Source organism: Exserohilum turcica (genome assembly GCF_000359705.1).
Source record: "Exserohilum turcica Et28A unplaced genomic scaffold SETTUscaffold_11, whole genome shotgun sequence".
NCBI classification, from domain to species: domain Eukaryota; kingdom Fungi; phylum Ascomycota; class Dothideomycetes; order Pleosporales; family Pleosporaceae; genus Exserohilum; species Exserohilum turcicum.
The window spans coordinates 1,154,071-1,166,949 of NW_007359926.1; the positions used below are offsets into that span (position 1 = coordinate 1,154,071).

The 12,879-nt window shown below is 50.7% G+C and overlaps 2 protein-coding genes across 2 annotated transcripts; one reads left to right on the forward strand and one right to left on the reverse strand.

Annotated features, from left to right (window-relative positions):
* Positions 1 to 1,803: 1,803 nt before the first annotated feature.
* Positions 1,804 to 3,097, reverse strand: SETTUDRAFT_167235 (uncharacterized protein). Its single transcript, XM_008024015.1, has 5 exons — positions 2,994 to 3,097; positions 2,831 to 2,843; positions 2,568 to 2,697; positions 2,238 to 2,498; positions 1,804 to 2,182 (listed from the first exon to the last, which is right to left on the reverse strand). Exons 1-5 carry the CDS (start codon positions 3,008 to 3,010, stop codon positions 2,121 to 2,123), a joined length of 483 nt encoding a protein of 160 aa, XP_008022206.1. The 5' UTR covers positions 3,011 to 3,097; the 3' UTR covers positions 1,804 to 2,120.
* Positions 3,098 to 3,290: 193 nt separating this feature from the next.
* SETTUDRAFT_167236 (uncharacterized protein) lies at positions 3,291 to 4,136 on the forward strand. Its single transcript, XM_008024016.1, has 4 exons — positions 3,291 to 3,313; positions 3,362 to 3,559; positions 3,625 to 3,823; positions 3,877 to 4,136. The coding sequence occupies exons 2-4, from the start codon at positions 3,435 to 3,437 to the stop codon at positions 3,931 to 3,933; spliced, it is 381 nt and encodes a 126-aa protein (XP_008022207.1). The 5' UTR covers positions 3,291 to 3,313; positions 3,362 to 3,434; the 3' UTR covers positions 3,934 to 4,136.
* Positions 4,137 to 12,879: the final 8,743 nt, after the last annotated feature.

The following is a 12,879-nucleotide window of genomic DNA, read 5'->3' on the forward strand; positions in this document are numbered from 1 at the left end:
ATCGGTGGTGTTACCCTACACAGTTTTGCAGGCATCGGACTTGGTAAAGAGCCGGTCGAGGATCTGATTAAGAAGATCCGAAGAAACGCCAAAGCAAAGCAGCGATGGATGCGTACAAAGGTTCTGATCATGGACGAAGTCTCCATGGTGGACGGCGACCTGTTTGACAAATTGGAGTCGATTGCACGGACAATTCGCAACAACGGCAGACCCTTCGGCGGTATTCAACTTGTCATCACTGGTGATTTCTTTCAGTTGCCTCCAGTACCAGAGTTTGGGAAACCAGCCAAGTTTGCCTTTGACGCAGGCACCTGGACCACAAGCATTGAGCATACGATCGGCCTTACACACGTCTTCCGTCAAAAGGACCCAATCTTTGCGAACATGCTCAATGAAATGCGAGAGGGTCGGCTGACACAAGAGTCAATTGCACGTTTCAAGCAGCTAGAGCGGCCACTCCCAACGGACGATCAGAGCGTTGAGGCAACTGAGCTCTTTCCCACACGCCAGGAAGTTGACCGCGCCAATACTACACGCATGCACCAACTGCACGGCAACACATTTACATTTGACGCTCGAGATGGTGGCACTATTACTAACAAAGAACAGCGAGACAGGCTTCTTCAGAGCTGCATGGTCCCAGAACAGATACACTTGAAGAAAGGCGCCCAAGTCATGTTGGTGAAGAACATGGACGATACGCTAGTCAACGGGTCGCTAGGCAAGATAACAGGATTTATGACGGAGCAAATGTTCAACATATACAAGGAGGACGAGGAGGGTTTCCTTCAAAACGGGCCTTCAGACGCTGCTTTGAAGACGGAGATGGCCAAGAGCACGCTTGGCCTCAACACCAACCAAATCTACCCTGTGGTACGGTTCGCTATTGCAGACGGTACGACGCGCGATCTGCTGTGCAAACGCGAAGACTGGAAGATAGAACTTCCCAACGGTGAAGTGCAAGCATCGCGATCGCAAATTCCGCTCATCCTCGCGTGGGCCTTATCCATCCACAAAGCCCAAGGTCAAACTCTTGAACGCGTACGTGTCGATCTCGGCCGTGTGTTCGAAAAGGGCCAGGCGTACGTCGCGCTCTCGCGTGCAACAAGCATGGCCGGTCTACAGATTATGCGCTTCGACCCCAAAAAGGTGATTGCTCACGAAAAGGTGCGGTCCTTCTACAGCAGCCTGAGTAGCGCCGAGCAAGTCGAAGGCAAGGCAAAGAGTAAAACCATACTGGGCAAGATGCAAGCAGCAAAGGCCAGGAAGGCCGGTAATGACGACTGAGACGCATACGCACATGTTGGGTTTATGCCATGTTGACATTGGTGGTGTTTATTGGCGTTTACGATGCATCAGAGGAATACAGAGTACGTGTAGGGCCGGTGTCGCCAGATGATTACATGTAGACTATGCTTGTGCAACGTACAATAACCATTCCGCTTTCCGCCTCTTCACTTGATGAATGCACGTTGATAGGTGTGTTGCTGCTTAGTCGTTGCCTTTGCCTATTTACGGAGGCACTTCAGTGAAGGCTGTGTTCAAAAGCATACTTCGTTCCATTGGAAAAGGTCGCCCCAGTAGCCTTGTACGTCGGCGTTACGATAATCAGACCCCTTGTAACCATGCGCATATCATACAGCTGCCGCTTGCTCAGTAGATTGACATGCCCATGTCGAACACTGTCGAGAATCCCATCATGACGTAAACACCGCATTAGCGCTGAGGTCATGCATGATTGACATTGGGATTGTCCTACACCTACTTTGCACAACATACACACGCACGCCATGGTCCAAGTAGAAAAAAAGACAACATGCATTTCGTTTACAAGCGCAAAATGAAATTGATAACCCTAGAATACACGCCGCCAAATGGATTGCCAAGTGCACGTCAACCCGTGCCATTATACACCGCCTTTCGCTCCCTTGCTATGGGAGCATTCCTTGTCCATTCTTTCAAAAAAGACACACATAGTAGACGTACAGCATGCCGCGCATGTGACTATGCGCGGCATGAAAGTAAATCATATCGTCACACTTGATGTATCGATGCCGATCTTTGTCTGTTGCAGATCAATGTTGTCGTATCGCGTCTGCAATCGTGGGCTGCGTAATCGTCTAGCAGGTGTCCTCGCCAGCCTTGGAGTTCATGAGCAGGGCAACGATGAGTCCGTAAAGACCTACGGTGGGTGTTAGCAATGACATCTCTTCAGAACACGATATAAGTTGGCGTACCCAAGACTTCAGCGAAAATGAGAATCAGGATCATTCCGACGAACAACCTGGGCTGCTGGGCAGTTCCTCGTACACCAGCGTCACCAACAATACCGATGGCGAAACCAGCAGCCATACCCGACAGGCCGACGGCAAGACCAGCGCCGAGCTGGATGAAGTTGGCGAACAGCGAAGAATCCTGCTTCAAGCCGTTGGAGATAAGCACGGACACGACGAGTCCGTAGATACCAATAATACCCGCCATGACGACGGGAATGATGTCTGTGTGGACAGTTAGCTGCATTCATGCAACACACAAGCCGGCGATCAAGACCGCATAGCCAAACGTACTCTTGACGATCAGGTCAGGGCGAAGGACACCCATAGCGGAGACACCGACACCAGCCTTGGCGGTTCCGTAGGCAGCGCCGAAACACGCGAAGACGATGGCTGACGTGCAGCCCATCGCGCCGAAAAAGGGCTGTCATTTATTAGCCCAGTCCTGTGGTGTGTGTTGCGATCATCGTCGCATCGTGTTATGATGATGGAAACAGGGTCGTCGCGGTTCTGATCGCGTCGGGAGGCGAGGCGGAGCTTGGTACTCGAGTACTTACAGCATAGACGGGGCTGCGGAGGTCTTGTTAGCTTGTTCCTTGTTTGTGTATCGCAGCGGAAGCTTGTTCGCTTCGCTGATGACCGCAACAGGCCCAGCTTGCGCTCAAGACGGAAGCTGGAAGCTGCCTGCATCATGAACGAGGGAGCTCCGTAAGCACTCACCAGAGTTCGGACACCATGTTTGCGGTGGTATATGTAATCGAAAAGACGTCTGGAAGGGGTTCGAGATCTTTATTGAGATGGACGCGAGCGGTGGATGCGGCGACGGGGGCGTTTGTGATGTCGAGGAGTGGTGACGACGGTTGGCGAAGAGCTGTACGTCTGGCTCGCTCGCTCGACGCTATCCCCATCCTGGCATTAGTGTAACACGTGAGATCTGCCAAGGCGATCATCCCGGCAACTTTTTCGATTTTGCACAAGCTCCAGCTTCAATACTAACCACTCATCTCCACCGACAATATTTTCCTGGGCGAGCGAGCCGTGTAGGTTGCTCCCATGGCGTGCGCGTCCCATATACTAACAGGTCCCAGGAATCCTCTTTCGGACGAGCTTCAGCAGTGAACCCTACTCTCAAACTCCACTCTACACATCGCAACCTTCGAAATGGCCGAGGACAACAGCGCCGCATGGCCCCAGGCTGACCAGGCCTTGTCGCAAGAGATCCTCGACCTCGTCCAGCAGGCGACCCACTACAGGCAGTTGAAGAAGGGTGCCAACGAAGCCACCAAGTACGTACAATCCATGCCATTATGCGCGGAACTCCAAGCACAATTGCTAACATGCGGCGTTTTAGGACTCTGAACCGTGGTATTAGCGAGTTGATCATCCTCGCCGCTGACACTTCTCCTCTCGCCATCCTGCTCCACCTGCCTCTTCTCTGCGAGGACAAGAACGTGCCATACGTTTACGTTCCTTCCAAGATGGCCCTCGGCCGTGCTTGCGGCGTTGCCAGGCCCGTTATTGCCGCCAGCATCACGACCAACGAGGCTTCTGTAAGTTCACATTACTTGAAACCAAGTACCGTGCCAGGGCTAATGAGTTTTAGGACTTGATGGGCCAAATCCGCACTCTCAAGGACAAGGTCGAGCGCCTCCAGATCTAAGTACGCCGATCATTCCAACGAGGCCACCGAATATCTGGCCAGGCATCAAAAGACCAGAGTCCGCAACACTGGAAGGTCTATGTAATGACAACACACTAGGATATCCGGATGAAATATTACCAGATATCTCTGCATGTAGACCGAGAATGAAATGCTGAGCGCAAGTCGGCATGGACTCTGCCAAAATAAACTATAAGTTTGCGGGCCATTTTCTGTGATTGTGCAGCTCTGTCATCTCACTCTTCGTTACACGCACTCGCCTCAGATTCGCAATATTCACTCATTCAGCTATCGCGTGCTTACGATCACAGTTCTGCATAATGCATATCCGCAGCTTGGACCTATCGCATTCCAGTGCTATACACAAACTGCATGCCAATCCATAGTAACAATGTTCACAGTTGGTCGGCGAGCATAACACGAGCATCCTCCGAAAGCGTATCAACAAGACGATGGTATCCGCGTGGGACCCAGCCCCGTATAACATTCCTATTGGCTGCTTCATTTCTGCATGTCTCAATGAACTCAGTCCAGATCCGTCTGCGAATCCCTTCAATAACCATGTCGCCGAGCTGAGTCTTAAGGTTTCTCAAACATGCCTGTGGACATAAACAGACAAATTAAAAGAAATTATACCTGAGGGTTCCAGAGCTCAACACCAAAACACTGCATCGGGTTTCTTCATGCATCCCGTCGGCATTATGCAGGCGCTCCAGACCCAGCTGAATACAGCCACAGTTGTTACTAGTGCAGCCACGCATTTGCTGTGAGGGGGCGCATACAGGAGTAGCAGCTTATCCACCGGGCGCATTTCCGGTTTCAAGCGTTTGATTTGCTTCTGCGCAAGACGAGGTTCCTTCTTCCGACGCATCGGCAGGCGTGGTGTCGCTACCGTCGACCATGCACACCTCGAACGCGAAACCGAGAACCAAATCCCGGTCGGTCCGGGATGGCATCAGCTATCCCGCTTCGATGAATGGTATTTACTTTGTGTTATTTCAAGCCCAGGACTTTGATACTGGGAGCATGGCGGATAGAACCAATGGAAATAGAAGAGAGCTAAGTACAAGAGACCCAAAAGATTATGTTGAGAGAAACAGTATATGAGGGCCAATTATGCCATATCCGTACTCGAGGACGATGGGGAGATCTGGAAGATCAATACCTCGAGCCGATTCTATCAGCCACGATGATCAGAAAAAATGACCAAGTAATCAGTCGTCTCGGCATCGTATACGAGCATTTCCTTCTTTCTCCTCCTCAACGGCCCCGAGATCTAGAACCACTTACTGGACACGTCATGGCGAGTTGTGGCTGTGAGCGTGGAGCTGTCACTTTTCCCGCGCCCACGGACCCGGGCCCTCTCCCGAGAGAAAACAAAAACAACATCCAAGGATGAGGAAGCGGTAGCACTTCGGCTTCACCGTTATGCAGGTTCCAGAGCCATTGCTTTCTTCTGCCAGTTACCATCTCGATGGCTGCAAGCATGGCATGATGTTTTTCGAGACTTTTGTTGACAACAAAAGCATATTGATGCTTTTTGGATGGCTGGCTAGGCTGCTGTTGCTGCTCGGTTACAGATGCTTGTGCACCGGGACCTTGCATTCGGCTGGTGCATAATTGCATCGTTTGATGTTGCGTTCGGCTGATGATGTCTGGTATGTATCATCGCTGTGAGAGGAGCTCGTGCCTTTACTGGCTACGCAGCGCGGGGGGAATGCAGGGAGGCGCTTAGCTGGGTATTGAAATGGAGTCATGATTGCATGAAAGATTACATAAAAAGCCCGTCAGCAGAATTGCATGCAAGAATTGACGATCGAAATGAAAGCATATTTGTCGAGAACGCCAATCGGAAGCGGGCCATGAAGCCATCAACGATGACAACCAGGTTTGCTGAAGAACACGCAAGCCGCGCCTCAAAAGCTGCACCACTGCGCCTCAAAGTTAAACAACCGCAGGGGTCGGTGGAGGCGCTGCAAAAGCAGTCATGATTGCCGTTGGTAAAAGCCACTTTGAAATCAGAATCTGTGCTGTTAAGTTCAAGGGCCACTTCCGACGCTGCAGCGCTGAATTCATTATTCTTAGCCGATATACGAGTACATCTGTAATAGAGGCTCGTGGCGTTTAGGCCCCCACATATCTGACGAGAATCACCGAGGCGCAGCGTCGAGGCAGATCTCATGATGATTTGTTTAGATGCATGTTTTATGTTGAGCTCAATATTGCAGAAGCACTCATTGCCGCTATGAAGCGTTGCGTAAAAGTAGCTGAAGATGTTGCAGTGTTAGACACACATGTCCAATCTCATGTGATTATTGTGTATCACTTTGCCTTTGATGGCGTGATCAGATGCGCTGTGTCTACGACATCTAACGTATTTACATTCTTGCTTTTGAGGGAAATCAACATGGTTGTTGGGCTTAGCACAGAAGAAAACAATTTCACCCGAACAACTGCCCACATCTGTGCGTTTGGGACCATAGGCAATTGAATTACAATCGGAAAGAGCAGCGAGTTTTTCATAGGCTGACTCTTGGACCGAATCCGGCAGCTTACGGTTCTCTCATATTATCATTGATGTAAGAAGTGAAGACAGAGCACTTTAAGGCTACACGAGAGTCACCGGGACAAATCTAGATTGCATTTTTAAGTACATCCAATTTCCTTCCATAGAATAAGTTACTATGGAAGGTAGAGTCCGTTTATCATCTTGTGAGAAAACGAATGGATGTGTGCCTTTGACCTCCACATGAAGAAAAAGACTTGAGCTGCGAGCCCCGCTTTGTGACTGCGAGCAAACGGATCACCCGTGACCATAATATAGCCTTTTGGGGATCCATTGGGCTTTTCTATTCGATTGCGGCCTCGACGCTGTAAGTGATAGACAGTCATGCCACCTTTGGCATTGCCCCCTTCTCTCAGTACGAGCATTGGAGTCAAGCCTGATCCGTATTTATACCAAAATACAGTTTTGTGCCTAGTATTTAGACATATTTCCCTGCATTAGGCGTCGTACTTGCAGTTGATGTAGGAATAAGAGGAGCCCGCCTTAATTAAGCATGGAGCGCATCATAAATCTTGGGGATCTTTATATGTCATGGGATATTTGGAAACTATTACTCTGCAAACTGTGTGAGCATTGGGGAAATCGGCCCCGGGAATAACGATTAGGCCGATACGCTCTCGAAATTACGCTCAGGGCAAGACAGGCGAAAAAAAAGCATGTATGGGTCTAACGAGCCCAAAGACCATCAGCATGTTAATTACAAGCATACCGCATTCAATGATGAAGACGGAAACATAAACATGCCGGATTAAAGAGTTGGTGCAGGATACGAATGCATTGGGAGTATATAACTCTGTATGTACACTGTAGATAGATGAGCGTTGCAGACGTATTTAGTGAGGGCTTGCATGATAGATGTCAAAGCGACAATTTACGCAACACTTAGATAACGCAGTCTTGGGGCCCCTTTACGTTGTCAAAATTATTGGGGGTCTGAATAAATGAAGGCGCCTAATGAACGGGAAAAGAATCTTAGCTTAAGATGCACAAATGTCCTAGACAAGGTTCAGGCTCTCTCTTGCTATATCCATACCATAAGATCTTTACCTGTCGTATATGATTACCCGGGCTGGAATTTTAATTGAGGTATTTAAAGTCACATAGTCCGTGTCGACGTGTTCGCTAGGATTGTGAACGACACTATTTCTAGGGTCCCGCTTCATGCCTGTGCAGCCAAATGGAAAGATTGGTTAAACCAGGCACCGTCACTCGCATAGATCAACCAAGATCTACCACTGAATCGGAGTCAATGAACGAATGCTAATGACAATGACGAGGCAGGTAAGGACTGGCCGGATCTTGGAGCAATGCGATGTGTTGGTGATGATGCCGTGTTGGGATAATGTGCCCATCTCCTGACGTAGTTTACCTGTATTTCACAGCAAGTGTAAACTCCTGACTCGTACAAAGCACCAGCATATTCTAAGACGTTTTGCTATCGTGATGTGATCATCGAGTGGTAGCGTGGGATGGAGGTTGGATCTAGGAACGGAAGCTCGCTGTTTCCGCTTCCGGTAGCCAATGCGGTTTAGCTTTCCCGCAGTAGCCGAACACAACCCTGTGCACCAGATCCCCGTCCGAATTGGAATCAGTCCCTCTTCCCCCCAGACTTCCTCTGTATCTACGCCCCACCACACTACAAGCTTGCACAACGTCCCAAACAAACACTCGGATCTTTCGCTAATACGATCCGTGTTGATATTACGGCAACAAGACTTCAGCATCATGACCCCGATCTTCGCGCCACCTGACGTCAATACTGTCCCCTTTCTTGCGGGCCTGCCAGTCTACCGGTAGTCGCCGGTACTTTGCTTGTGAAGCCAGCGAACTCATGCCACGTCTCTAATGAAGATGTGCTAGCTGAGATCGTCATGTTGAAAGGCCACTGGTGATATAGCGCAACAAAGATGCACCTAGGAGCAAGACAGATGTTCAGTATAACATAGCGCAGACCATGCGACTCGCGCAGCTATCACGATGCAGATCACCTTTTCAATTAGGTGTAGTCCAGGAAATAACACGAAAGTATCTAAGCGTCTCCATTCTCATGCGGCTACATCCTAGCTCAACAAAATCCAACACCGTCCAGTCGGTGGACCGAACGGAAGTTGCGGAAACCACTGGCTTTGTCTGACGGCAAAGTTGCTCAGTGCCGGAGTCTGCAATTTTGAGACTTTGCAGCCTGTGCACCTTATCTAAAGAGCATCAGGAAAATAGAAGATCATCGTTCCTCTCTCGAAGCGAGCTGGCAGCACGGGTGTTGTTCCTCTTTTGCTGAAGCGAGGTTTGCAATTATGAAGGTGCGGGATTTTCTTGAATATCTTTTTATTTTAAGCACAAAAACAACTTCATGGATGCGACATATGTGCTGAGTCAGTCCCATCTCCTGAAATCTTGTCAGAGGCGCGGCTTGCTAACAGGCGCAGGTAACGATCAATGGACCGGATCTTAAACCTTGCCTTGCATGATTACTACACGCTTGTTAGAATTGCCGCCCGCTGTCACCATGATGACGCGGCCATGGCAAGAAAGCCACTTCCGAGGCCTGACACTAAAGAACAGTTGCGGCACATACCACCTGGGTACCATGGATGTGTCATGGCTACTCTAACATGACGATAATTTTGGCGCCCGTGCTCGCGGGTATAGGTACCGGGGGAAATAATGTCTATTGTATGCCGAAGGTGCACACCTAGTTTCAGTAAGCTTGCCTACCCCTCTGCATCTATTGAGCTAGCAACTCCAGCGTTTTACACCGCATGCGATCACCCAGCGAAACTATGCCGCTATGTGTGCATTGCTCTGTGCCGGGTATCAATTACCATGTCCACCCCCCACAACATCTGAGAAGATGGTTTTGTGTTTGAGAGGTCTGCCCCTTCATCTGGGAACTGATCTCTAGGGGCAACGATACTTGGGCTCTTGCTGTTCTAGCTCAGTCAGCATGTGTAAATCCGACATGGCGATTGAGGCTGTCTACCGTTTGACACACAAACTTCAGCATGATGTTGCGTTGTTCACGACCCTCACCGCCCACTCTCAATCTCTTGGCACCTAACATGGACTGCTTGGCACATAAAGTGGCAGATTGGGGATATATCGGTTCCATCTAATGCGAGACCAAGCGTGCTAGTAAAGGTAAGCGGTGGTGGGCGGCTGATAGGAAAACAGATTCCGTTAAACTACGCCTTTTAGCAGAAGCGAGTCTGATTACGCAAAAAGCTTGTTACAAAAAGGAGGCTGTCGGTAGAGGTGGTAGTCCCTGGGGCTAACGAATCCCCTGAAGCGCCGAGCGGGCTTGCTGCCACATCTTCAGGCTTAACGATCCCAGTTGAACGCAAGAAACGCTACCGCGATCGAAATGCGCCACCTCGTGCCTCGCAAAACCCGCTGGATTGGGTAAACGCTGGTGTATCGTGAGACGAGTTTCGAAACGAACCGTCCATTGATTAGCTCCAAAGTGGCCATAAACCGAAAGTAGCCTTTTCTTGGCCCTGAGGTTTTTGCTAGATGACTGTCCTAGAGAGACGTTGAAACTTCAACGATATGCAGGGGTTGTAGGTTACCGTGTCCCCCCCCTCCATGCAAGTCTCACCGCACCGCTGGTTTGCCTTACTTTAGGATGTAGCATTGGGATGATTGCCACACATCAGCCTCGAATCATAGGCAGACCTGATGCCAAGGAAACTAAGGTTTCTTTGAGGCGTGCATACTGGACAGCCCGGAATGGGTGAACCTTGGTACCGGTAAGGTCGGTCCGCATCCGACTTGAACTTTGTGCGTTAGCACCTGTGGTCAGCAGCACGCTTAACCGGTTAAAAAGCCTGACATAATGCGGGTTAGTCGATGTGTCGACATGTTAGCGTAAACACCTAGTGAACAGCTGATGGTCCAACGGCTCGTTCATCTATGCTCGACACACACGGGTCGGTGGTGGACTTGGACTGGCGGTCGCGGTATACAGTCTCCAAGACGGTCCAATGGCAGTCAGCACGTGCTTCAAGTGATCAAAAAGGTCAACCCAAGAGACAAGGACTCTGCAGATTCGTCAGATGCCAGAACAGATTCTTGGCACCACCCAAAGACTGTGCTCATGAGAAACCATGGGATCATGATGCACCGCCGCTGCGGGATGCGAAACGTCATAGCGCAGAGGGGAGACGGAAGCTATTCCCATGTCCCCATAGGAAATGGTCCTCGATACCGAAGCCATGGCGGAAGGCATCAAGTCCAGATTCTTTCTCCTCAACAGTGTCCATGTAAGGATGCCAGCCTTCATGTCAGACGTGCTGGGTCCGCGGAGCCCGCGCTGTCACAACCCCACAGCCGTCAGCTCAAGCACAAGCTCGTCCCGACAGGAGATCAGCCACCTGCTCCGGGGAGGCCGATGAGTACCCCACAGCTCTGACCCATAGGACCTCGAGACAAAGCCAGTCTAGCAGCCAGACAGGTAGGGGTAAGCGATACCCGCCTGGTCTGTGCACGTGGGTATCTTGTCACCAAAATGGACCAGGCCCGCCCGGCACGTCAGCTGTAAAACACCCAGATCCGCGGTCGACGGTCCTTCCCTAGTCGCCAGGCTGAGTCACATAATTGGTGACGGCACCGTTGTACCGCCGGCTAGCTTACCTAATGCCTCCAGCGTCTTGGTCGACCATCGGCTTGATCACGGGCTAAGGGGCATGCCCATATGCCCTTCAGCCTATATGCAACAACTTTGGTTAATATGCACATGCACAAAGCTCCACAACTTTGTCTTTGATGCCGCGCTGCTCAGCGACTAAAGCCGTTCGCAAACTGCTCGCGAAAGGCTGTTAGGCGAACATGGGCGTGAATTGGCCGCCGCTTGCTTGCTTCCACCAGTGCATTGCCGCTAACTTGGCTGCTAGATACAGTACATCACGAACGTACCTTGGCATCGTCGATCGGCCCCGGGGATATACTCGCTTAGCATGCCGTGCAGGGAGATCGACACCACCCGCTTAAGCGATGAGGGCATCTTGGGGATTGCCATCACGGTGCAAGCCATGGCATGACACGCAGGGACTGTCTACATACATACGTGCGAAAGACACAGCCTGCCAGCAACGAGGGTAAGCTGAGACGGAATAATGCATTAGCTTCATCAATCGTATGACACTGCCACGAGCCGAGTGGCGATGCCTGTGGCTTAGGCCTCTGAGGAACCGACGGTTGCGGCGCCGTAGGGGGGAGGCATGGTGAACACGTTGTGCAAAGCAATATTCATCGTAAGGAAGGCTGAAGCTGACCCCATGCGTCTAGCGACTACATCGCCTGTTTCTCAGATGAGCATGAGCAAGGGCATGGCGAAATCATTTCCCACTTTTTTCTCGTTCCGCCCCCACAAGATGAAGCCATTCTCGAGGCTGGGGGATGATTGTTTGGCTGTGCAAGAGACGATTTCCATACCGCCAGTATTCAACACAGCTAGGCGTACTCACCTATCCGCCCTGACTATCGCCACTATCGCACAGCTTTGTGTCTTGTAACCCCCGAGTACCGAATCCAGACTGTCCCAGCATCCCAATTTAGGCTCGCTTAGAGATAAACGCCTATCTTTGGGCTGCTGCGGATGCAGACATCCAGCCCAACAGCCTACCGTCCTGGGGGAGCCTTCATTTTTGCTTTTTCTTAGCTATGATCAGCTTCACGCTAGGACAGGGGTGGGGCATTGACATGCTTGGCCTTCCTCTCCCCCCCCCCTCCCCTCGTTGTTAGTGTTGTGCCAAAAGAAAACACAACCGCACAAAGGCGGCTTAGATGTCGATCATATCCCAGTTCGCCATGCGTGGGTGGATGTGGGTCGCGGATTCCCTAGTGTACCTTGCAGTTGAGAGTCTCTGCTGGGAATGGTTTTCCTTTTACGCCTGTTCGTTTGAGGAGCGGGCTTACCCTGAGTTACGTGCAGGTCGTCAAAATCACAAAGAATGGTTTTCAGGGGCCGGGGGTGTCTCTGCCTTGCAAGCAGGCTGCTCACCTGTTGCTTTTTTATATTAGGGGGCGGTTCCTCATCAGCAATTGTCTCGACACAATACTTGAAGCATCAACAGCCCGCTTTTCTACATTCAACACCACCACATCACGAGAGGAAATACTTGAATACTCTAACAACAACTACTACAACAACCCCACCTCTCTCCACCGCCACTCCTCAACCCTCAGCTTGTCTCCACAACACCCTCCAACGACGACATATATAAAACAAGTCTCTGTCCCCCCCCACAGTCTTGTTTTTCGAGTCCAGCAACCAACACATCACCATACACATACACCACCAAAGGCCCTCGATCGCCCAACACTACACCGCAAGCAGTCACCAGCACCCACGCTGCCAACCCTCTAGCGCAATCCCCCCCTTC

Coding starts and splice junctions, on each gene's coding strand:
- SETTUDRAFT_167236 (XM_008024016.1), top strand. CDS start 3,435: ATGGCCGAGGACAACAGCGCCGCATGGCCCCAGGCTGACCAGGCCTTG. Junction 3,560..3,624: donor GGTGCCAACGAAGCCACCAA/GTACGTACAATC, acceptor GCGGCGTTTTAG/GACTCTGAACCGTGGTATTA. Junction 3,824..3,876: donor TCACGACCAACGAGGCTTCT/GTAAGTTCACAT, acceptor AATGAGTTTTAG/GACTTGATGGGCCAAATCCG.
- SETTUDRAFT_167235 (XM_008024015.1), bottom strand. Junction 2,499..2,567: donor CCCTGACCTGATCGTCAAGA/GTACGTTTGGCT, acceptor CTGTCCACACAG/ACATCATTCCCGTCGTCATG. Junction 2,183..2,237: donor CATTTTCGCTGAAGTCTTGG/GTACGCCAACTT, acceptor CACCCACCGTAG/GTCTTTACGGACTCATCGTT.